The sequence below is a fragment of the Hemicordylus capensis genome, chromosome 2 (genome assembly GCF_027244095.1).
Source record: "Hemicordylus capensis ecotype Gifberg chromosome 2, rHemCap1.1.pri, whole genome shotgun sequence".
In the NCBI taxonomy this organism is placed as follows: domain Eukaryota; kingdom Metazoa; phylum Chordata; class Lepidosauria; order Squamata; family Cordylidae; genus Hemicordylus; species Hemicordylus capensis.
In genome coordinates, this window is record NC_069658.1 from 265,943,936 (window position 1) to 265,966,009 (window position 22,074).

At 47.1% G+C, this 22,074-nt stretch overlaps 1 protein-coding gene across 7 annotated transcripts in view; it reads right to left on the reverse strand.

Annotated features, from left to right (window-relative positions):
* CAMK1 (calcium/calmodulin dependent protein kinase I) overlaps positions 1-22,074 on the reverse strand; it is a 54,104-nt gene that overhangs the window by 27,319 nt on the left and 4,711 nt on the right. For 4 of the 7 annotated variants that reach the window (XM_053301587.1, XM_053301588.1, XM_053301586.1 and 1 more), the window contains exons 2-5: positions 14,453-14,619; positions 9,053-9,184; positions 2,814-2,888; positions 2,486-2,624 (exon numbers count right to left, since the gene is read on the reverse strand). In XM_053301587.1, coding sequence (XP_053157562.1) covers positions 2,486-2,624; positions 2,814-2,888; positions 9,053-9,184; positions 14,453-14,538 — 432 coding nt within the window. In that variant the 5' untranslated portion in view covers positions 14,539-14,619. Of the gene's footprint in view, positions 1-2,485; positions 2,625-2,813; positions 2,889-9,052; positions 9,185-14,452; positions 14,620-21,576; positions 21,746-22,074 lie in introns of those variants that run through there. The other 3 variants (XM_053301584.1, XM_053301589.1, XM_053301590.1) reach the window with 2 other exon arrangements.

A 22,074-nucleotide genomic window follows, 5' to 3' on the forward strand; every position in this document is an offset into this window, starting at 1 on the left:
TCATGTTTTAAGGGAAGCTGTAATTTGGGTATTATGTATTAATATAATGCCTCCCATGTACATGGCACTTTACAAAGCGTGAGGGGACAGGTCTCTGTCTCCTAGGGGCTTATAATTTAGATACTGTAAGAAGGGAGACAACAGAGGACGGGAAACAGAGGCAGGGTAAACAGCAGAAGAACATGCTATGGTTTCAGTTATATGTACTTGAGCTTAGTTAGATTGGGAATGGAGACTAAGACTTTATGCCAGAGGCTTCACAGATAAGGTGGATTTTAAGAAGCTATTTGAAGGAAGAAAGGAGATGCTAGTGAGTTCCAAGCAAAAGAAAAAGCAAGGGAGAAAGGAGTAGCCCAGGAGTTCTCAGAACTGGGTCTCCAGATGTTGTTGGACTACAACTCCCATCATCTCCAGGCTGCCCATTGTGGCTGGGCATGATGGGAGTTGTAGTCAAACAACATTTGGGGACCCAAGTCTGAGGACCCTGGGGTATCCTGATTGTTCATGATGGGCAACACACCCACTACCAAGAAGCTTCCACGGAACACCAAAGTTCCCTAAAAGCCAGCATAAAATCATTCCAATAGCCTTAAACAAAGATGACTTGGGCAGGAAGTCTTCCTAAAGTGTGTTTTCATCCTCATGGCAGCCATCACAGGTCTTATTCTCTTGTCCCAGCAAACCTGACAAACTAGAGTCCATTTGCCCAAATATTTGAATATATAAACCTCAAGATACTAATCTCAAGACATAAAAGACAAAGTAATATTTTTTAGATTGTTGGTTTTTCCTGATTATGAACCAACAGTTTGGCAGCACAAAGCCTAATAGGACCCCAGTAACTTAATAGTTCACAGTCACACATGCAGGTGTTTGCCCTAAGCCACATTATTTGCTGTCAGTGCAGAACAAGCACTACAAAAAGGGGGAAAGCCATACAGATCTTTAAGGGGCAGTGGAAGGGAAAACGCAAAGTGGTTTACATTGAACTGGTTCAGACAGGCACCAGCAAGTCTACAAGTAGGGAACAAGTCAGTAAAATGCCAGCAAGTGAGAGTGCGTGCTCCTAGTGGGCATGATGAGAGGAGAGCTGATCTTGTGGTAGCAAACATGAATCATCCCCTTTGTTAAGCAGGGTCCATCCTGGTTTGCATTTGAATGGGAGACTACATCTGTTATTCCCCTCAAGGAATGAGGCCAATCTGGGAAGAGCATCTGCATGCTTGAAGGTTCCAAGTTCCCTCCCTGGCATCTCCAAAATAGGGCACACACACAGAGAGAGACTCCTCCCTGCAACCTTGAAAAAGCCGCTGCCAGTCTGTGTAGAAAATGCTGAGCTAGATGGACCAATAGTCTGACTTGGTATAAGGCAGCTTCCTATGACATCTAAACCCATCCAAGTCTGGTTCTCAAGATTCTCCCAACGAGTCTAACCAAGATTGGGTGGAGAATCTTGGGAACTGGACTTGGATGAATTCAGACATCACACTTCTGTTTGCTGGCATTTTACCAACATGTTCCCTACTTCAGGCCACTGACAGTCATCTGAATTCATACATAGAAGAAGATGGTTCCCAGTCTCCAAAAAGGGCTCACAGTCTATAAAAAGAAACACAAGGTAGACATCAGCAACAGCCGCTGGAGAGATGCTGTGCTGAGTTGTATAGGGCCAGTTGTTCTCCCCCTGCTTAATATAAAGAGAATCACCACTATTAAAGGTGCCTCTGCCTAATTGTATACATTTATTAAAATGTATAAACAACTCTTCTTCAAAAATGTACCTAAAGCGGTAAAAATCAACACATTAAAAAACCAAGCGGCTTTACAGCAATCCACTCATATGAGGTAAGGAAATCTAGAAATATTTGAGGATGTGTGGGGTGAATTCCAGGAACTATACACAATCTAGATGCCATTTGGATTCTACTAGGGAAGGAAGTCAACTGTGCAACTTCTAGCTGTGGACCAGAAGAATACAGTATGATGTATATTTTCCTTATGTATATATTTGCTTGTGTTTTTATTTTAATTTTTATACTATTTTTATGCATGTTTATAAGTTTATGTCAGAGGAGAGGAGTGGAGGATGGTAAATGGGCAAGGGGGTGGGACAGAGAGGGGAAATGGAGATGTTTATAAAACCAAAACAATCCTTCAATGAAAACAACAAACACACATATATATTCAAAATCACATTCTAACAAAACAAAGTAAATTCTGCACCAAGGACATATTGCAGGCAATCAAGGACATATTGCAAACAATCTCACTCTAAGCCATTGGTCCAGTAAAACAAAGAGATCTTGACAAGATACCTAAAACTTGGTATCACAGGGCTAGGCAGAACTCCCAGTCAAAGGCAGCTGAAGGAACCTGATATAGTTTCAAGATGATGAAGAGAATGCCAGCCATTTCTGCATGTGTGCATCTAAATCCTGATGTGACTATGACAAGTGGACATCCCTGCACAGGTGTGCACACCCACCTTCAGGTCACGATGGACGATGCCCATGTCATGCAGATATTTGACAGCATCAAGGATCTGTTGGATGAGCTGGCTGGCATCCCGCTCGGTGTAAAACCCCTTCTCCACAATCCTGTCAAAGAGTTCCCCACCTGAGACTCTACAATGGAGGACAAAGACAGCACATGAGCTGAGACACCCCCTGCTGGTGAGTGGCTAAGATTAAATCTACTTATAAGCACCACTGACATGCTCAGACACACATAGCATGCCAGGCTGCGATACACACACACACACACACACACACACCCTGAAGCTGGGGCTTCCAGTTCCCCACTCCTCGACTCACAGTTGCATGATGAGGTAGAGATGCTCCCCACTCTCATAGATGTCATCCAGGGCCACAATATTAGGGTGCTTGATCCTGGCAGAGAAAGAGAGGGCATGTTGATTAGGAAAGGGTTCGGTCAGGGTTCCACTGTCCACCTCTCCGCCTTAACCTGACCAAATGTTTATATACTTGTTCAACATCTCAGCTTCCCTGAAGGGGCAAGGCTACTCTAACAGATCCCATAGCCTGCCCATTAGTGTGGATGTAAACACAGAAAAAGCACTATACCCTCAAGCATGGAAAGCGAGTTGCAATTCTGGATGAAAGTGAAAGCGGAAAAGTAACCATTGGGTAGCACAAAAAGCTCCCAGTCTAGAAGTGTCTCAAATTGCTGGGATTAGGCAGAGTTTGTTTCACTGTGTTTGTAAAGGGTTTTATCCAAGAACTTCCACACAAGTGGTTCAGCTTCTAAAGAGCGGTTATAGTAATGTGTTACTGGTCATAAAACAGCATGGGTGGGGGAGCGGAATAATGTCACTTGTGACATTACCAGAAGTGGCCAGCAGGTTGAGTCTGATGACTCATTAAAATTCATGGGAAATTATGAGAAGCCTGCAAAGTTACCACTGTTTTGGTGACAAGAGAGGAGAGGTATTATTTCATCATCCAAATGATCATTTAGTCATGGACTAAGCTCTCATTTGCTGGCAAAATGGGTGGGCCCAAGGGCATGCTTAGGAACACAGGGAGCTGCCATAAACTGAGTCAGACCCTTGTTCCATCTAGCTCAGAATTGTCGGACTGGCAGCAGCTCCTCCAAGGTTGCACTGTAGGCAGGAATCTCTCTCAGCCCTAGCTTAGAGATGCCAGGGAGGGAACTTGGAACCTAGTTGTTCTTCCCAGAGAGGCTCCATCCCCTGAGGGGAATATCTTACAGTCCTCACACTTCTAGTCTCCCTTTCATATACAACCAGGGCAGACCCTGCTTAGCTAAGGGGACATGTCATGCTTGCTACCACAAGACCAGCTCTCCTCCCTGGATGTGGGCAGGTGCAACCCTTCACCACTGAGGTTTTTATGTTTGATGGTTTGAAACACTGGAAGGTGCCTTATACCAATTCAGATGACTGGTCCATCTAGCTCAGCATTGTCTACACAGACTGGCAACAGCTTCTTCAAGGCTGCGGGCAGGAGTCTCTCTCAGCCCTATCTTGGAGGTGCCAAGGAGGGAACTTGGAACCTTCTGCATGCTCTTCCCAGAGCGGCCCTGACATCTAAGAGGAATATCTTACAGAGTGCTCACACATGTCGTCGTCTCCTATTCAAAGGCAAACCAGGGTGGGCCCTTCTTATCAATGGGGTCAATGCATTCTTGTTACCACAGGACCAGATCTCCTCCCATTGGGGGGTAGAGGGTCTCCTTGGTAGATACCCTCCAATCTTGCCCAACTTCCCAGTTGGCAACCTTCAGCATCCACACATAGATGAGATCTGTCTTGTACATCGATAAACGATACTCACATAGTCAGAACAACTCATTTTTAAAAGAGGGATGCTTGCTGGGAGAGCAGCAGTAAGGCAGAAAAAACACCTTTTCCAAGCAACAAAAATATGACAGCTTGAGGAGTGCTGGGAGAATGCACATTTCTAGCAACATCCCCTACTGGGGATGCGGGGGCGGCATTTGATCCCCCACAAAAACTGAGTAGCTGCTGCACGTTTTCTTATTATAAATATTTACTCTATATACTGCTTTTTCATGAAAACATTCTCAAAGCGGTTTACGTAGAAAAGAGAACAGGAAGGTTCCCTGTCCCCAGAGCACGTGCATCTAAAAAGAAACACAAGGGAGACACGGTGTACCCAAACGGAGAGGCAACAGCCATTGCGTTGTGGGGGTGGGGGGACTGTGCTGGCCACAGAAGAGCGCTACCACTTGGGAATCCACCGAGGAGCCCCCTAAAGGTTCTGAGCATTCGGAAGTCACTCGAGAGCTGCCTCAGACTGAGTCAAACCCTTCGTTCATCTAGGCCAGCTCTGTCTGCTCTAACTGGCAGCAGCAGCTCTCCAGGGCCTCCGAGAGGGATCTTTCCCAGCCCTGCCTGGAGACACCCAGGATTGAAGCTGGGACCTCCTACATGCAAAACACATCCCTCTACCACAGATTAATGACTTCTCATCTCACAGTCACCAATTGTGCCAGTTTGTGAACATAATTTCATCATGGATGTTAGGCTGCGTGAGGAACAGCCGCCTTCTTCTTCTTCTTCTTCTTCTTCTTCTTCGGTCAGCTGCCTCTGCATGGGTCAGTCCCAGAAACACTAAGAGGCCAGGCCTGAGGTGTCTGTCACAGTTTCACCCTTCAGTGAACTGGTCAGATGTGGCTTTCTGATGGAGACACCAGATACAGCAACTCCTCCTGAAACTTCCTGAGCAAGCTTCATGCCAGGTGACAAAGATTTGGTGTCCTCACAGAGCATCAGAGGTGCACGGGAATGGTCATGTGGTTTACTCTGGGCACAAGGAGACATTGCATAGTGCCAAGCTGAGTTATTTTCAGAAAGGCTGATACCCCAGTCCAGATATGGGGACTAGGAAATTATCAGGACATGTAGAAGGCTTTTGACGTGCAAGAAGTATAGATATATCAGGGCTGATGGCCCACACCTGTCAGGGAATGGATCTCCAGCACATGAGCATACCTGTGTGTATACTGTTCCAAAACTGCATTCACTCAAACCAAGGCACCCAGAATTAGGTGTGCAGCAAAGTAAGGAGGTGAGGAGGGAAGTTAAGAAGCGGGGTCCCCCAAGGACCTGTACTGGGACCAGTGCTCTTTAACATGTTCATAAATGATCTAGAAATTAGGATAAGCAGCGGAGTGGCCAAATTTGCAGATGACACTAAACTATTTAGGGTAGTGAAATCCAAAAAAGATTGTGAGTAGTTCCAGAAGGATCTCTCCAAACTGGGGGAGTAGGCGACAAAATGGAAAGTGCAGAACAATGTTGCCAATTTTAAAGTGATGCATATTGGGGCAAAAAAAAACCTGAACCACATATACACCGATGGAATCTGAGCGGTTGGTGACTGACCAGGAGAGGGATCTTGGGGTCATGGTGGACAGGTTATTGAAAGTGCCGATTCAGCAAGCGGCAACTGTGAAAAAGGCCAATTCCATGCTAGGGATCATTAGGAAGGGGATTACATAAGAACAGCCCTGCTGGACCAGGCACAAGGCCCATCTAGTCCAGCATCCTGTTTCACACAATGGCCCACCAGATGCCTCTGCGGAGCCCACAGGCAAGAGGTATGTGCATGCCCTATCTCCTGCTGTTGCCCTCCTGTGACTGGTATTGAGAGGCATCATGCCTCGGAGGCTGGAGGTGGCCCACAGCCATCAGACTAGTAGCCATTGAAATAGACCTGTCCTCCATGAATCTGTCTAAGCCCCTTTTAAAGCCATCCAAGCTGGTGGCCATCTCCACATCCCATGGCAAGGAATTCAATAGATTAATTATGTGCTGTGTAAAAAAGTACTTCCGCTTGTCAGTCCTAAATTTCCAAACCTTTAGTTTCATGGGGTGACCCCTGGTTCTAGTATTGTGTGAAAGAGAGAAATTTCTCTCTGTCTACCCTCTCCACTCCATGCATAAGTCTATACACTCCGATCATGTCTCCCCATAGCTGCCTCTTTTCCAAGGTAAAGACCTCCAAATGCTGTAGCCTAACCTCATAAGGAAGGTGCTCCAGGCGCCTGATCAGTTTGTTTGCCTTCTTCTACACCTTTTCCAGTTCTACAATGTCCTCCTTAAGATATGGTGACCAAAGCTGTACACAGTACTCCAGATGTGGCTACACCATAGATTTGTATAAGGGCATTATAATATCAGCATTTTTATTTTCAATCCCCTTCTTAATGATCCCTAGCATTGAATTAGCACTTGTCACAGCTGCCGCGCACTGAGACGACTTTCAATGAGCTTCCCACCACGACCCCAAGATCTCTCTCCTGGTCAGTCACCAACAGCTCGGATCCCATCAGCATGTATGTGAAGTTGTTGTTTTTTGCCCCAATCTGCATCACTTTACACTTGCTTGCACAACCTGCACAACCAAGATGATCAGAGGACTGGAGCACCTCTCCTATGAGGCAAGGCTACAGCATCTGGGGCTTTTTAGTTTGGAAAAAAGGCAACTACAGGGGGGCACGATAGAGATGTATAAAATTATGCATGAAGTAGAGCGAGTGGAAAGATAATTCTTTTTCCATCTCTCACATTAGAACCAGGGGTCTTCCCATGAAACTGAAGGCCAGGAAATTTAGGACCAACAGAAGGAAGTACTTTTTCACACAGAACATAATTAATCTTTGGAATTCTGTGCCATGGGATGTGGTGATGGCCACCAGCTTGAATGGCTTTAAAAGGGGCTTAGACAGATTCATGGTGGACAGGTCTATCAATGGTTACTAATCTGGTGGCTATAGGCCACCTCCAGGCTCAGAGGCAAGATGCCTCCCAATACCAGTTGCAGGGGAGCAACAGAAGGAGAGAGGGCATGCCCTTAGCTCTTGCTTGTGGGCTTCTCAGGGGCATCTGGTGGGCCACTGTGTGGAATAGGATGCTGGACTGGATGGGCCTTGGGCCTGAAGGGGCTCCTGTGAAGGTTTTCCAGGTGTGCATGCCCTATTTTACCAGCCCTAGCTCATGTATGTCTCCCTGACCCACAGAAAGCTTGCTCACATTCTTCTTAGGCTCCCGGGGATTTCACCAAGCATTGCCCACACCATGAATTCTCAAACATTGGTCCTCAGATGTTGGAGTACAACTCCCACCCTCCCCATCCACCCCTGACCTACACATGTTCAGTCCCATCCCCCTCTGCAGCCATAACTGGAAACTTTGGTTTTTAACAAACACACACAAGCTGGAACACTTGGGACACTGAGTTTTCTGCCCAATACCAAACTCTTTGCTTTGCCATGAATGCCAGCCCCAGGCACAGGGAATCCTGGCCTGTGTGTGGGGATGCAGTAGCCCATGCACCCATGGAAGTGTTATGTTGTGTTAAGAAACATAGCAATGAGCTATGGCACCTCCTAGTACTATGGCAGAGCCAGTGCAGCGTAGTGGTCAGAACATCAGTCTAGGAGTGGAGAGAACTGGATTCAAATCACCACTCAGCCATAAAGCTCACTGGGTAAGCTTAGGCCAGTCTGACTCTCTTCCCAACTTTTCTAATAGAATTATAATAACAATAAAATGGGAGGAGAGAACCGAAGCACACTGCCCAGAGCTCCTTGGAGGAAGGGTGGAATAATATCTAGAAGTCAGGCCAATGATCATTCTAGCACAGAACTTTCCACTCTGGCTGGGAATAGCCCTTCGGGATCCTTTTCCAGCTTTGCCACTGGAGGACCAAAAGATGGGACAGCCATGTGTTTTGATTCACATAGCTCAGTGGTACAGCACATGAATAAGGCCCTGGATGTAATCCCTGGTATCCTCAGTTACTTTGGGCAATTTTCTCGCCAGCCCAACTCACTTCCAGTGTTGGAACTGAGCAGAGGAAAATTGCTTGAAGCAACTGAGGATTCCAGGGACTAAATCCAGGCCCTTACCCATGTGTTCCTACCACAGAGCTTTGCTGTGAGGGACTGGTCATTCTGCTATCCAATCCCTTTCACTGAAAAAATATGGAGAGAGTGAGAAACAGGAAGAGAGAGACAATCAGCCTAGGAAGGTGATCACAAAGCTTCCAGACAGTGGCTGGAATGAGGAGGAAAATTACTCAGACTAGTCCCATTAAAACTGAAAAGACAAAGTAGGCAATGCTTAACTTGTCCTTTTAATTTAAATAGAACTACTTTGAGTAATTTTCCTCATGTCAGCCAGTTACTTTTAATATTGATTTTTAAAAACAGAGATTGAACCTTGGACCACATTACATGTAAACCCCACATGTTTTTCTTCCCTCAGTCTGCTTCCCACTTTCCTGACTGTGCTCTAAAAAAGCAACAAACCAGGAGAGAAGGAAGCTCCCTGCAGGCATGCCCTGGGAATATTTGTGCAGGAGCAGGGCATGGGCGAAGGACAGGGGATGGCTGCCTCCATCTTGATCTGAGCTTCCTGTGGGGCATTGGACTGGTCATTGTTTTAGACCGAGGGCTGGACGAGATGGGCTTCTGATCTGATCCAGCAAGGTGGGTCAGATAAGCAAGGTGGGGAACAGGGAAGCGGAGAAACACCACCTACTTGTGCAGCACAGCAATCTCATTCTCAATGCTGGTCTCCTTCCCTTCCAACACTTTCTTCGCAATGCACTTGATGGCCACCAGCTTCTGGGTCAACTTCTCTTCAGCCAGCACCACCTCTGAGAAGGCACCCCTGGAGAACAGACAGAGATGGACGGGGGAAACGTGAGAGAGGAGAGTCTGCCCAGCCGCAGGCATCCCATGCTTGGCCAGGGATGTGGTGCACAGAGAACACAGGGATGCAAAATGCTCAGGCTAAGCTAGGAGGGTGAGGTCAGCCCAAAACTCAGGGAGGCAAGTGAGCCCCTGTCGTATTTTGCCCTGCCATCCTGTCAGCACCAGCCCCTCCCCATTACACCCAGCTGGATCTCTCACCCAGCCACTGTTACCACAGCAACCTGCAGAATCCAGCTATTTATAGGAGCACATGTGAGAGATGGCACCGGGCAGGCAGCAGGAGATAATGTGCCAGGAGGAAGTGGTTGGCGGGGGGGGGAGAGGGATTGCTGGGCAAGGCATGGGGAGAGTGTGCCAGGTAGGAGGAACACTGATTCCGGGCACGCTGTGTCCTGGGAGGGAAACAGGGCGGGAGGAGTCATGCATTGGCTCAGCATAAGAGCAGATTAGGAAAACCCTTCAGCATCTGTGGAAACACAAGGAGGGGGAAGACCTAGAGAGGCCCAGCATCAGGGCTTGGCCTTGTTGGACAGCTGTCAAGGACCCACTGCCCATTCCTGAGACCACCTTGTGCCCACTGCCTTCATGTGGTGGTAACGAAGCAACTCTCTTGAGGTAGGAAGGGGTCGATGGAGGGAAGTTTCCTGAGAGCTTCTTTAAACCCAGAGCCAGCTCTGCCAGAGAGGAATGATGCAGGGTCTTGGGACAAGAAGCATGGTGCCTCTGACTCCCTACAGAGAGCTCCTTGTGATGAAACCCATGTGCTGGTATGCCACGGCACGCGTGTGCACGCATGCATGCATGCACGAACACACACATGCACTGCTTTCTCTGCAGGCCTTGGCTGTGCCCTCCTCAGTCAAAGTACACCAACTGGCCGAGGAAGCTGCCCAGACCTCCTCCCTGCTTATCTCCAGTCTTGTGGTTGCAGTTCTTTGGCTTCTCAGCCCCATATATTGACAGTGATAAAAGGGGGCGGAGAAGCAGCCTGGGTTCAGGGCCTAGCAAGTTCCCCAGAGTTCCGTCATCACTGGCACAGGAAGAAAGGTTTGTTATCTGTACAGACACACTGTTCAAGCAAAAGAGGTACAGGGCAGGGCAGACTATGGGGGATCAGCTGCTCCAAGTACAACAGAGCACACCAAATCATATAACACACCCCAATACTATCGAGTTTATGCTGCAACCTATAAACCCTTTTGCCCCACAGAGAACGTCCACTTGCCAGCTGCTTTTTATGGTCCAATGAAAGACAAATGTACACAGCTAAAGATGATGGGTTGCAGATCTGCTGTCTGGTTTGGCTACCCCCATCTCTCCTACCCATTGCCTGAACTAGACGACACCCATCGATTCCAGATGGAATAATCCAAAACAGCTGCCACTGCCTACTTCCACACATAAAGCCATTATTTAGAATAAGCATGCATTTTGTCTTTCTAAGCATGGATTTTATCGCTCTCTAAGTAACCCCCCTAGCTGCAAGTACAAAAAACGCTGGCTAAACATCTGTTCAAAAGTAACTAACCTGCTTTAAGTGACACTGAAATTCACATGTACGATGGCACCAGTGTCATAATCTAGCAACTTCCAGAGGGGTAGATGAGTTAGTGTTAGTCCACTGCAAAAACAACAGCAAAATGTCTCCTAGTCCTTGAAAGATTGATTTATCATTATACTGAGTCAGATCTCTGGTCCATCTAGTTCAGTCTTGTCTACATCAGGATTGCACAACTCTGCCCCCCGCAAATGCTGAACTATAACTCCCACCATACCTGACTATTGGACAGTGGCTGGGAATTATGGGAGTTGTAGTCTAACAACAGCTGGAGGACCAAAGTTGCACAGCCCTGGTCTAAGCTGACTGGCACCAGCTTTCCAGGATTTCATTCCAGCCCTACAGGAGATGCCAGGGATTGAATCTGGGACCTTCTGCATGCAAAGCACATGAAATGCAATACAGTTCTATGTAAAGCTTAAGTGTACTGTATAAAGAAAAACACAGTGACAGCATCAGTCTTCAACCCGGTATAGTTGCACAGCCTGCATTAACTCTACTGGCAGGAGAGGGTGCTGTAAAGGAAGAGCCCCCGAGGATTATGGGGCATCTCAGGGGCTTCAATCCTGGGAAATAGTACTCCAGGCAGTTTTTCTCCATAGACTGGGTGATGGCAACCTCTGTGTGCCCTCCCCTCCTAATCCTTTCTGTAATTAACACATTAATCCCGTCTAAGTGTCTTAGCCCCATGGCCTCTCCACTCTGCAAACAAGCCCGTCTGGGCTACTTTCCTGCCTGCCAGCCAGCTCCACCTTGGGTGTCAAACAGAGCCCTTGACCTCAGGGCTGCAAGATAAGATTCCTTGCCCTATATCACAGCCACATTTGACTTGGAATGTAAAGGGGTGGTGGAAGCATTGTTTGGAGAGGAAGCCAAAGTTGTTTCTTCTCCACCCTGAAAATAAACACGGATTCCTTCTTGTGCAGTTGCCTGAAAAGACCCCACCAATGAGTTCTTTTTAATCCAATGGGGCTGGCTAAAGTCAAAGCTAAAAATGGCTACTGAGTTAGCCAAGAAACCCTTCTGCAGTGCTCACGTAATAATCTGCAGCCTGGATAAGTCCCCTCCCCACAGACAGCAGGACACTCTAGATAGCTACCTACTTCAGCAACCCCAGGTCCCCTGTCAATATTGACCAAGACCTAAGTTAATATTTGAGACCACAGGTTTCCAAAACACATTCACCACCTGTCAGCCCAGCCGTGTTACAAATGCGAGCCACAGCATGCCTGGAAAGTGAAAGAGAGGAACGGGTGCTCCAAAGGGACTTCTCACTTGACTGTACCCCAAGCATGCTCTCTGCAGCACCCCTCCGGTCTCCCCTTTGGCTCCACATTCTAGACCACCTCCAAATGGGACCATGTGATACCAAAAATATTCATGAGTTCCCACTGCATTGCCACTCACCAGGGCCATCCAACAGGAGACAGCACTAGGTGACTGCCTAAAGCTGTAGGGCGGGGGGTTGTTTTTGTTGCTGAAGCAGATGGAAGGCAATTCCTTCTCCAAGTGCCACTTTGGGGCTCAAACTTCTGCTGTTTGAGAAAAGTCTGATTTTTTTTTTTTAAGGAAAGATGCTACCAACAGTGCTCTGCACCAGGATAATACCTGCTTACAAATCTACAGGTAGAGCAAACAGACTATTAGAAAGATGCAATAATCCCTCAGTGCTTTCTCCTACAAAAGAAACTTGCCCTGCGATTTCAATAGTGCTGGGAAACAGGGAGCGTGAAACCAGACAGTGTGTCCAGGAGCTGGGAGAAGAGACAACGGTAGGAGAGAACTGAAATATTTTGCTTTCTATGAGCTGAAATGCCTAATGCCAGTCCTACTGTCCACAGAGATAGCTCTCCTTCTTGGAGGAGGCAGCATTTACAGACTTTTGCCTCTAATTCCACACAGAAAGAGGGAACTATACATGGTCAGATCCAAAAGGAGAGGAAGGCTTAACAACAAGGATGGACCAGAGGCAGCATCAGGCTTGCGAAAGGACTCTGTGTGGCCGCTACAATGTATTATGGGCCCCAGAGATGGTTCAAGTGCATGTGATACAGTCCTCTTGCTGAAGCTAAGCAGGTGGCCACCTGGGAACCCTGAAGCTTGAATTCCACGACAGAAAAAAGGCAGAATATAGAAATGTACTAAGATATAAAATCGGTGCCCTGCCAAGCTAGACAAAACAGAGGCGAAGACTAAGGGAGATGAATTGAGAGCACAAATGCAGAGGCTTCCTCTGCCAAAGAGCTTCAACAAAGCTGCAAATGCCTTCATATCTGAACCCAAACCACCCTCTACTCCGCCCTTGCTAACAGGTGGTCAGAAAAGGAAGACAAAGCTCTTACATCATCCTCTTCTGAATAAGTTGGTAATGATATAGTCCAGTAGCCCTGATTTGCCCCTCACTGAAGCTTAGGAAGTTCCTCCCACTTCTCCAAAGTATACCGTCAAGTCTGAGTCAATTCCTGGAGACCACAAAGCCAAGTGATTGTCTTTGGTAGAATACAGGAGGAGTTTACCATTGCCATCTCCCACATAGTATGAGATGATGCCTTTCAGCATCTTCTTATATTGCTGCTGCCCGATATAGGAGTTTCCCATATTCTGGGAAACACACCAGTGGGGAGTCAAACCAGCAACCTCTGGCTTGCTAGTCAAGTCATTTCCTCACTGCGCCATTACATGGCTTTCCACTTCTCTAGATCCTCTTTAAAGTAAAGTAAAGTTGTGCCACCAAGTCAGTGTCGACTCCTGGCGACCACAGAGCCAAGTGATTTTCTTTGGTATACAAGAGGGGTTTACCTAATGGTGCAGTGGGGAAGCAATCTGCCTAGAGAGCAGGAGGCTGTTGGTTCGAATCCCTGTTTGTGTGTTTCCCAGAATATGGGAAACTCCTATATCAGGAAGCAGCGATATAAGAAGGTGCTGAAAGCATGTTTTCCATGTTTGCACGTTTTTCAAACTGTTCAAACATTGCCTTCAAGTGATGGACAGTACACTAGAGCAAGCAGGGGTTCCCAAACTTAGTCTCTGGCTATTGTAGCAGGGGAGAGATGGGAGTGGTAGTCCAGCAATATCTGTGGATCCAAGGTTGGGAACCTCTGCTGTATATGAAGTGAATTAAGAGAGTCAACAAGAGGACGACTGTAGATTCTCAACCCATCTCTTCAAAAAGAGAGAAGGGAAACAACACGAGGGATCTCTAATGGGTGCATCCAAAGTTGCACAGAAAGATATATTGTAGTGAGTGAATGACTCAATAATCAGCAAGGATGTGTGGCTCCACCAGGGGCTCCACCAGGAGCCCCTGGTGGCGCAGTGGTAAAACTGCCGCCCTGTAACCAGAAGGTTACAAGTTCAATCCTGACCAGGGGCTCAAGGTTGACTCAGCCTTCCATCCTTCCGAGGTCAGTAAAATGAGTACCCAGAATGTTGGGGGCAATATGCTAAAATCATTGTAAACCGCTTAGAGAGCTTCGGCTATAGAGCGGTATATAAATGTAAGTGCTATTGCTATTGCTATTGCTAAAACAACTGGGAGTGTTTCCTTCATGCAGACAAGGACTGTTCACTCAGGTTAACTAACTCTAAATCTTGGTTATATACATAAACTCTTAGAATATCAGTCCCCACTCCCACCCAAGTGGTCCTAGTAGCTGCATGACTCACGTGCCCAGCACTTCCCGGAATTCATAGATCTCCCGGATGTCTTCAGCTCGTTTCTTCCAACTGGGCTCATCCTTCTCCAAGGGCATGATTCTTCCCGGGCTGAAGTGGGCTGCCCAATCCCCAGGGGGCCTGGAGGAGAGGGACAGGAAAGTGTGGCAACTCAGGACCTATGTAGGCAAGGAAAGACGCATGGTATTATAACAGAGGGGAGGCAGAGATAAACATACTTCCCATCCTGCTGTTGCTGCTTCTGCTTACTTGGGAAGAGATCCCCGACATAACAGATAAGACGGAGGTACTTATTGTGCAGGGTTGGAACTTGGGAAACGATTTTATCTGCCGGTTCTGGATGGGGTCACGCTCCCCTGGAAGGAACAGCTATGCAGTTTGGGGATGATTCTGGATCCGAACCTCTCCCTGGTGTCCCAGGTTGAGGTGGGGGCCAGAGGTGCTATTTATCACTTTCGGCTGATATGCCAGCTGCTTCCGTTTCTTGAGATAAATGATCTGCAAATGGTTGTATATATGATGGTAACCTCTAGAGTGGATTACTACAATGCACTCTATGTGGGGCAGTCTTTATACGTAGTCTGGAAACTGTAGTTGGTCCAGAATACGGCAGCTAGGTTGGTCTCTGGGTCATCTAGGAGAGACCGTATTACTCCTGTGTTGAAAGATCTAAACTGGCTGTTGATACATTTCCGGGCAAAATACAAGGTGCTGGTTATGACCTATAAAGCCCTAAACAGCTTAGACTCTGGGAATTTAAGAGAATGTCTTCTTTGCCATAAGCCCCAATGCCTGTTCATCTGGAGAGGTTCATCTGCAGTTGCTGCAGCGGCAGAGCTACCATTGTGTGAACGGGTTCAAAGAACCAGGGCCACTGAAGCCCACGGGGGGGCGTGGCTCAGGCTCCAGAAGAGCCCCGAGTGAACTCCCCCCACCCACCGCCCAGGCTCCGGAAGAGTCCCGAGCCAGCTCTGCCTTGTCATTTCAGGCACCGTTTGCTGCTAGGGAAGGTTCAACTTACAGCCACTAATTACCTCTGCAGTGGTAAAGGGCATTTGCTGCCTGAAAGCAAAAAGTGTTTGCTGCCTGAAAGCTTCTATTTCCCTTTCCCTCCCTCCATCGAGGGAGAGAAAAGGAAATAGGTGCTTACAAGCAGCAAGCGCTGCCTGAAATGAAAGGGCAGAACTGGCTTGGGCTCTCTGGATTTTGAGGCTATGCTCCCTTTGCGTGTGGCCTCAAGATCCGGAGAGCCTGAGCCAACTCTGCCCTTTCATGGGTGGGTGGGGGGGTTGCGTGAGGCCACGCCCCTTTGTGTGTAGCCTCGAGATCTGGACAGCCCGAGCCAACTCTGCCCTTTCATTGGGGGGGGGAGTTCTCTCGGGGCTCTTACAGAGCCCAAGCCACGCCCTGTGAGCATGATGTCGCTTGAGGGGCCGCTGGGCGGGGTCAGACCTGGACCAAGACCACCGTTTGGCTGGCTCTGCGCCTGCATTGCTGCCAACCCGTCTGGTAGCTACTCGGGAACAGGGCTTCTCCATTGCTGCCCCTGAAGTTTGGAATTTATTTATTTTATTTATTTTAAATATTTTTATACCGCCCAAAACTTACATCTCTAGGCGGTTTACAACATTGCACTCCCTGTTGAAATAAGAGCCTCCCCATCTCTGGCAACTTTTAAAATGGCACTGAAGACACATTTATTCACCCAGGCTTTTAATTAGATTTATAGTTTTGATATTTTCAGTATTGGGTTTTAAATGTTTTAATGTTTTAAATGATTTTAACTGTTAATTAATTTAATATTTTAAATGATTTTAATTGTAAACCGCCCAGAGACACAAGTTTTGGGTCGTACAGAAATGTTTTAAATACATACACACATGGGACTGGCCTTTGGTGGTAGGATTGAGAGCTGGGGGCAGTTAACATTTTAAAGGATTTTGTGGTCTGTGTTGAGATTGCCTCTCTCATTAGTTTGGCTGAGGGATGTGTCTAGGCCTATCTAAGGATGGAGAGACAAGGTTGTGTTCTCAGCAGGGAGCAGCTATCTCAGTGGCAGTGGGTAACAAGAACAAAAAGTGCTGGCAGGTCAGAAGGCTGTTTCAGGGGAAGGGAAAACAGAAACTTAACAACTGTTTCCCCTTCCAGCTGCTCTGTCAGCTCTTTGACCCTGGGGAACAGTGCCAACTACCCACAGAGCCTCACCTTGCCCCTTTGCAATGCCAGGTCAGCCCAAAATAAATAAGAAATTATCCATGACTTGATTTTTTATTATTATTATTATTATTATTATTATTAAAACTTTTATACCGCCCTTCCAAAAGGCTCAGGGCGGTTTACATTAAAACACCATTAAAATCAGTTAATTATTAAAACAAAAATTATAAAGCATAAAACAATGATTAACAATTAAAAACATCATAAAACAACAATTAAATAATCAGAACAATTTAAAAACAAGTTTTTAAAAGCTGAGAAAGCCTGGTTGAAGAGATGTGTTTTCAGGTGTTTTCTGAAAATTGCCAGAGATGGGGAGGATCGTATCTCAGCAGGGAGCGCATTCCACAATCTCGGGGCAGAAGCCGAGAAGGCCCGTCTCTGTGTGACCACCAAACGAGTTGGTGGCAACTGGAGACGGACCTCCTCAAGTGACCTCAATGGGCGGTGGGGCTCATAGCGAAGAAGACGCTATCTTAAATACCCAGGGCCTAAGCCGTTTAGGGCTTTATAAGTTATAACTAGCACTTTGTATTTTGCCTGGAAACCTATTGGCAGCCAGTGTAACTCCATCAACAAAGGAGTAATGTGGTCTCTCCGAGATTATGGATGAGGAGTATGCATTACAGAGACCTGATCTGGTATCAGAGATGCACCTAGGTAATTTTGGAGTCTGGACCTAAAGGCCTCTGGAGCACCACCACCACCCCTGAGAATTAAGCATCATCATGCTCTGCTGGGTGGCCACACCAACCGGGACAGACTAAAGAGGATTTGGGGGGCCCCAGGGGCTGTGGAGGCCCTGAACTTCAACCCTGGAGTCCAGGGGTAAGAGCACCTCTGTCTGGTATGCATTACAGAGAACTGGTTGGGAGAGGCTAATGGCCCAGTTTGGTCCCAGTTTTTCCTGACGAGATACTCTGTTGTGGAGCAGGTGAGAGGACACGTGTGGGGCGGCAGAGTGGCTGTGGTCTATAAGAATGACATCTTCCCTTCCAGGATCCATCAGAGCACTGGCTATGTGGGTACTTGATCCTTGGGACCAAGGATAGATTGGGACTTCTGTTGGTGTAACGATCACCCCGCTGCCCAACAGAATCCCTAACTGAGCAGTCGGATTTGGTTGTGGGGTTGGCACAGGAGACACCCAGGCCTATGGTGGTGGGTGACCAATGTCTACTTTGGGACTAAGTTGTCAGGTACAGCTTGGGAGTTTATAGCAGCTATGGACATTTCCCAAGGGGTCTCAGGACCAACACATGATGTGGGTCACACACTTGATTTGGTTTTTTTGCTCTGATCAAGGTGTTCCATGGTGGGGACTTCTATGATTTCCCCATTGTCATGGATGGAACACCACTTGGGGAAGGTTCAACTTGCAGCCACTAGTTACCTCTGCAGGGGTAAAGGGCCTATTAGGAAGGTCCGCCCAAAGAGACTATTGGATCCAATAGGATTCCAAGAAATGTTGGCTCTACCAGAGACCCTGTTCATGCCCTGGTAGAGAAATGGAATAATGAGCTCACCAGGGCAGTAGACATGATCGCTCCTAAACATCTTCTCCAACCTGCTTCTAAATTAACTCCATGGTATATGGAAGAACTGCAGGTGTTGAAGTGGCTAGGTGACTAGAGTGCAAGTGGAGAAGGACTCGAATCCAACAGATTACAACACAAAGCACAAGTGAAGACCTTGTGCTCTGGCAATATGTGTGGCAAGTCTTTGCTGCATGTATTGCATCCACAGGTTCACAGCCAGGGGAACTGTTGAAGGTGGTGAGCAGGGGCGTAACTACTATTAGGCAAGGGGAGGCGGCTGCCTGGGGGCCCCCATGCCTCGAGGGGCACCCCAGAGGCAAGTCACATGTGAAGTGTGTGTATGTGTATCTGCGAGGGGCCCATTTTAAAATTTTGTCTCTGGGCCCACTCTAGCCTTGTTACGCCCCTGGTGGTGAGAGGACTTATATGGACCTCTTCTGCCCTGGCTTTGGAACCATCAGTTAGCTGCTGTGAGGTTTTGAGTGAGTTTTTTGTAGACAAGATCTCTCATAGTCAAGATGACCTAGATATCATTGATGGAGTAGAGTCTTTTGTGGGGGCATCCAGTAACTCCTCTAGTGTGGTTACATGGGATCAGTTTCAGTTTGTGACTCCTGAGGATGTGAACAAGCTGCTCAGAACAGTGCGTCCTACCACGTGTTCTCTTGACCCTTGCCCATCATCAGAGATGGGCAGTATCTAAAACACAAATATTTAAAATATGTATTTTAATACTTTTGTATTTTGTATACAAAATACTTTTCAGGAAAGTATTTTGTATCCAATACACATTTGCTTAGGTATTCTGTATTTTTAAAATACATTGCTGAAACCAAAATACATATCAGCCAATCACTGCTTTGCTTTCTTGCATCAGGATCTGCCTTTTTATTGCAAGCATGGATTCCATTGGCTTCCAAGCATCCTTGTGTGTGTGCTCTGTTCCTCCCTCTCTGCCCACCTAAGTTTGAATAGTTTTACTCTGCTGCTGACTGGTCGGTCAGCCAAATTTGAAAATCAAAGGGCGGTGGGGGGGGGGACTGTTCTGTGAGTAAAATGGGAAAATAGGAGTGAGGGTGGCATAGGAGTCCATGGGGGAGGGGATTGGCTCCCCTGCCCTCAGATTTTGGATGCCATAGAACTCGCTACCTCACAGCTCACTTGCTTTAAAGTTCTTCTGACCCTCTAGCTGCAACACTGCAATTAGAAACCTGGCCTGAACTGAAGAGGCTGAAGTTCTTCTGGTTAAGTCTCTGTGTAAATCTTCAACTTCTCTAAGGCTTAGGCAGGTTGTTTTGCAGAGCAGTTGCAAATATCTCCCTGTGTCCCTTATTGTTTACTGTGGCTGACTAATGGTAGCAAATGGCCATTTATTTTCTCTCTGTGAAACAAAGCATCAGTATACTCTGTCTGAAGTTTACCTTTAGAGACCTTTGTGTTCAGATTGCTGGAGGGCATGCAGAGTGCTTAGCTATCTTTCCAGGTTACCTGCCTGTGATGGGAGTGGGATACATTGAGGTGATTCTCTCAATCGCTGAGAGCGGGCAAGGAGGGCCCAGGGGGAGGGCTGTTTTTAACTCACCTTCCTCCCAGATGATCAAGCCCTGGGTCTTTGGCACACCTCCCGTGCATTCAGACAAGCAGCACTCCACAGGGGAGTGCGGAGTGATACGTGGCTGGAACTCCTTGTTCTGGCTGCCACATATCCCGCAATGCACCATTCATGGTGCACTGGGGGTTTCCCCCATTTCTGTGTCGGGCTGCACACTCGGGTACGCTCGCACTCTTAACCTCGGCTAACAGCTGGGTTTAGTAAGGGGGTCAGGCTGCACTGGAGCGCTGGGATCCACGAGGATCCCGACAAGTTGGTCACATTAAGAGAGAGACTGCCTCACAGATGACTCCATGTACAAGTTTGTACACTCCATCCCAAGTTTGTTTACCCTCATTTTATCCTCACTACAACCCTTTGAGATAGGCTAGGCTGAAAAACAGTGAGTGGCCACAATCACCCAGTGATCTGACTGAGTGAGGACTTCAACCTGGGTCTCTTAGTCCTCATCCAACAACCTAATCACTACACCACATTGGCTTATGTGGCTTTATTTTCTGATCTGTAAGAGGATATACAAATAAATCATTTTGACCTGTATATAAACTAGAAGCTTTCTTTAGCTTTCTTACTCAGTAAGAAATATGGGGTTACACTCCCCCAGAAGGAATATGTTCGTAGTTTGGGAGTACTTCTGGACCCAACTCTCTCTTTGATCTCTCAGGTGGAGGCAGTGGCCAGGAGTGCTTTCTATCAGCTTCGGCTGATACGCCAACTGAGCCCTTTCCTGGAAGGTGTGACCTTAAGACAGCGATGCACATGCTGGTCACCTCCAGACTTGACTACTGCAACACACTCTATGTGGGGCTGCCTTTGCACATAGTCTAGAAACTGCAATTGGACGCTGCTGCCAGGTTGGTCTCCACTGGTCATCCCACTGAAATCATATCACTCCTCTTTCAAAAGAACTTCACTGCTGCCAATAGGTTTCTGGGCAAAATACAAAGTGCTGGTTATTACCCTTAACAACTTGGGCACAGGGTATTTACAAGAATACCTTCTTTGTTATGAACCCTGCCACCTATTGAGGGGAGGTTTGTCCAAAGGTGCCACCGGCTCATCTGGTGGAGATTCAGAGGTGGGCCATCTCTGTAGCCATCCTTGTTGGCTTTTAGGGAACAACTGAAGACACATCTCTTCAGCCAAGCATTTAAGTCTAAGCTTTAGCTTATGTTTTTAATTGAATTGTATTGATTTTTTAAATTTTAAATATGATTTAAATGTGTTACATTTGTTTGTTTTGTTGTTGTAAACCACCTAGACACTTTGGTAGTGGGCAGTATATAAATGTGTTAAATAAATAAAATAAAAAAACAAGGGAACCTGAAGGCAGCCTGGATTGCTTCTTCATCCTGAAAATAAACATTGCCTAGGAGAAGAGCAAATGAGGGACAAAAGGAGGCAGAGGGCTTATTACCTGTTCAGTTCAGTTCATAAATATGAAGCAAGAGCTACCTGTTGCTTTTCAGCGAAAGGCTTGGAAACTATTCAGCTGAGCTGCATCAACAACCTGGGATTCAGAAGCTCACAGTGTATTGCCTTAAGTAAAGTCGTTTAGCTCAAAATGTGTTGCTCATAGACTGGAGAAAGTTGGCTGTAAAGTCTGCAGAAGTCTCCTCCAGGCTTCAAAGGCCTGGCTCTAGGCTGGCAAGCCCTTCTGTGACATGAGAACAGCGCCGTAGACAATGTCAGCCAGAAGTCTTGTGGCCTACCTGCCCACAATGACATGAGAGCAATGCAGGTCTTACCAAGAAGGGGTGCACAGCCTTTTATGCGGGGTGGGGGAAGCAGAAGGGATGGCCAAACCTAAGGGCTTCTTCTACTTCAGATCATCTCACGCGTCTCCAGATTGCTTTTCCTCTATGGGCCCATAAGAGTGGAGCTCAGACTTTAGCCTGTTTGGTAACATTACTGCTGTCTCCATGGCAACGGTTGTAGCTGTCACAACATCAAAAATACAAATCCTTTTTCTGCCTTAACCTCTGCCTCTCAGGGGCCAGACTTGGCCACTCTCTTACCCTCTTAAGGGCGAGACTCTGTGGCCCCATGTGAAGTACAGCCGGCATTCACATGAATATAAAAGGAGCAGCATTGGGTGCTCTCGTGGAAGCTAAGCAGATGGGTGTGTTGTTGCTTCAGATACTTGACTTCTGTATTACCTGTACTTCTGCCTCAGGCTGAAAGGCAATTTACCAGTTAAAACAAAAATGCTCACGCATGTTTAGAAGAATTACTTGATGCTGTTC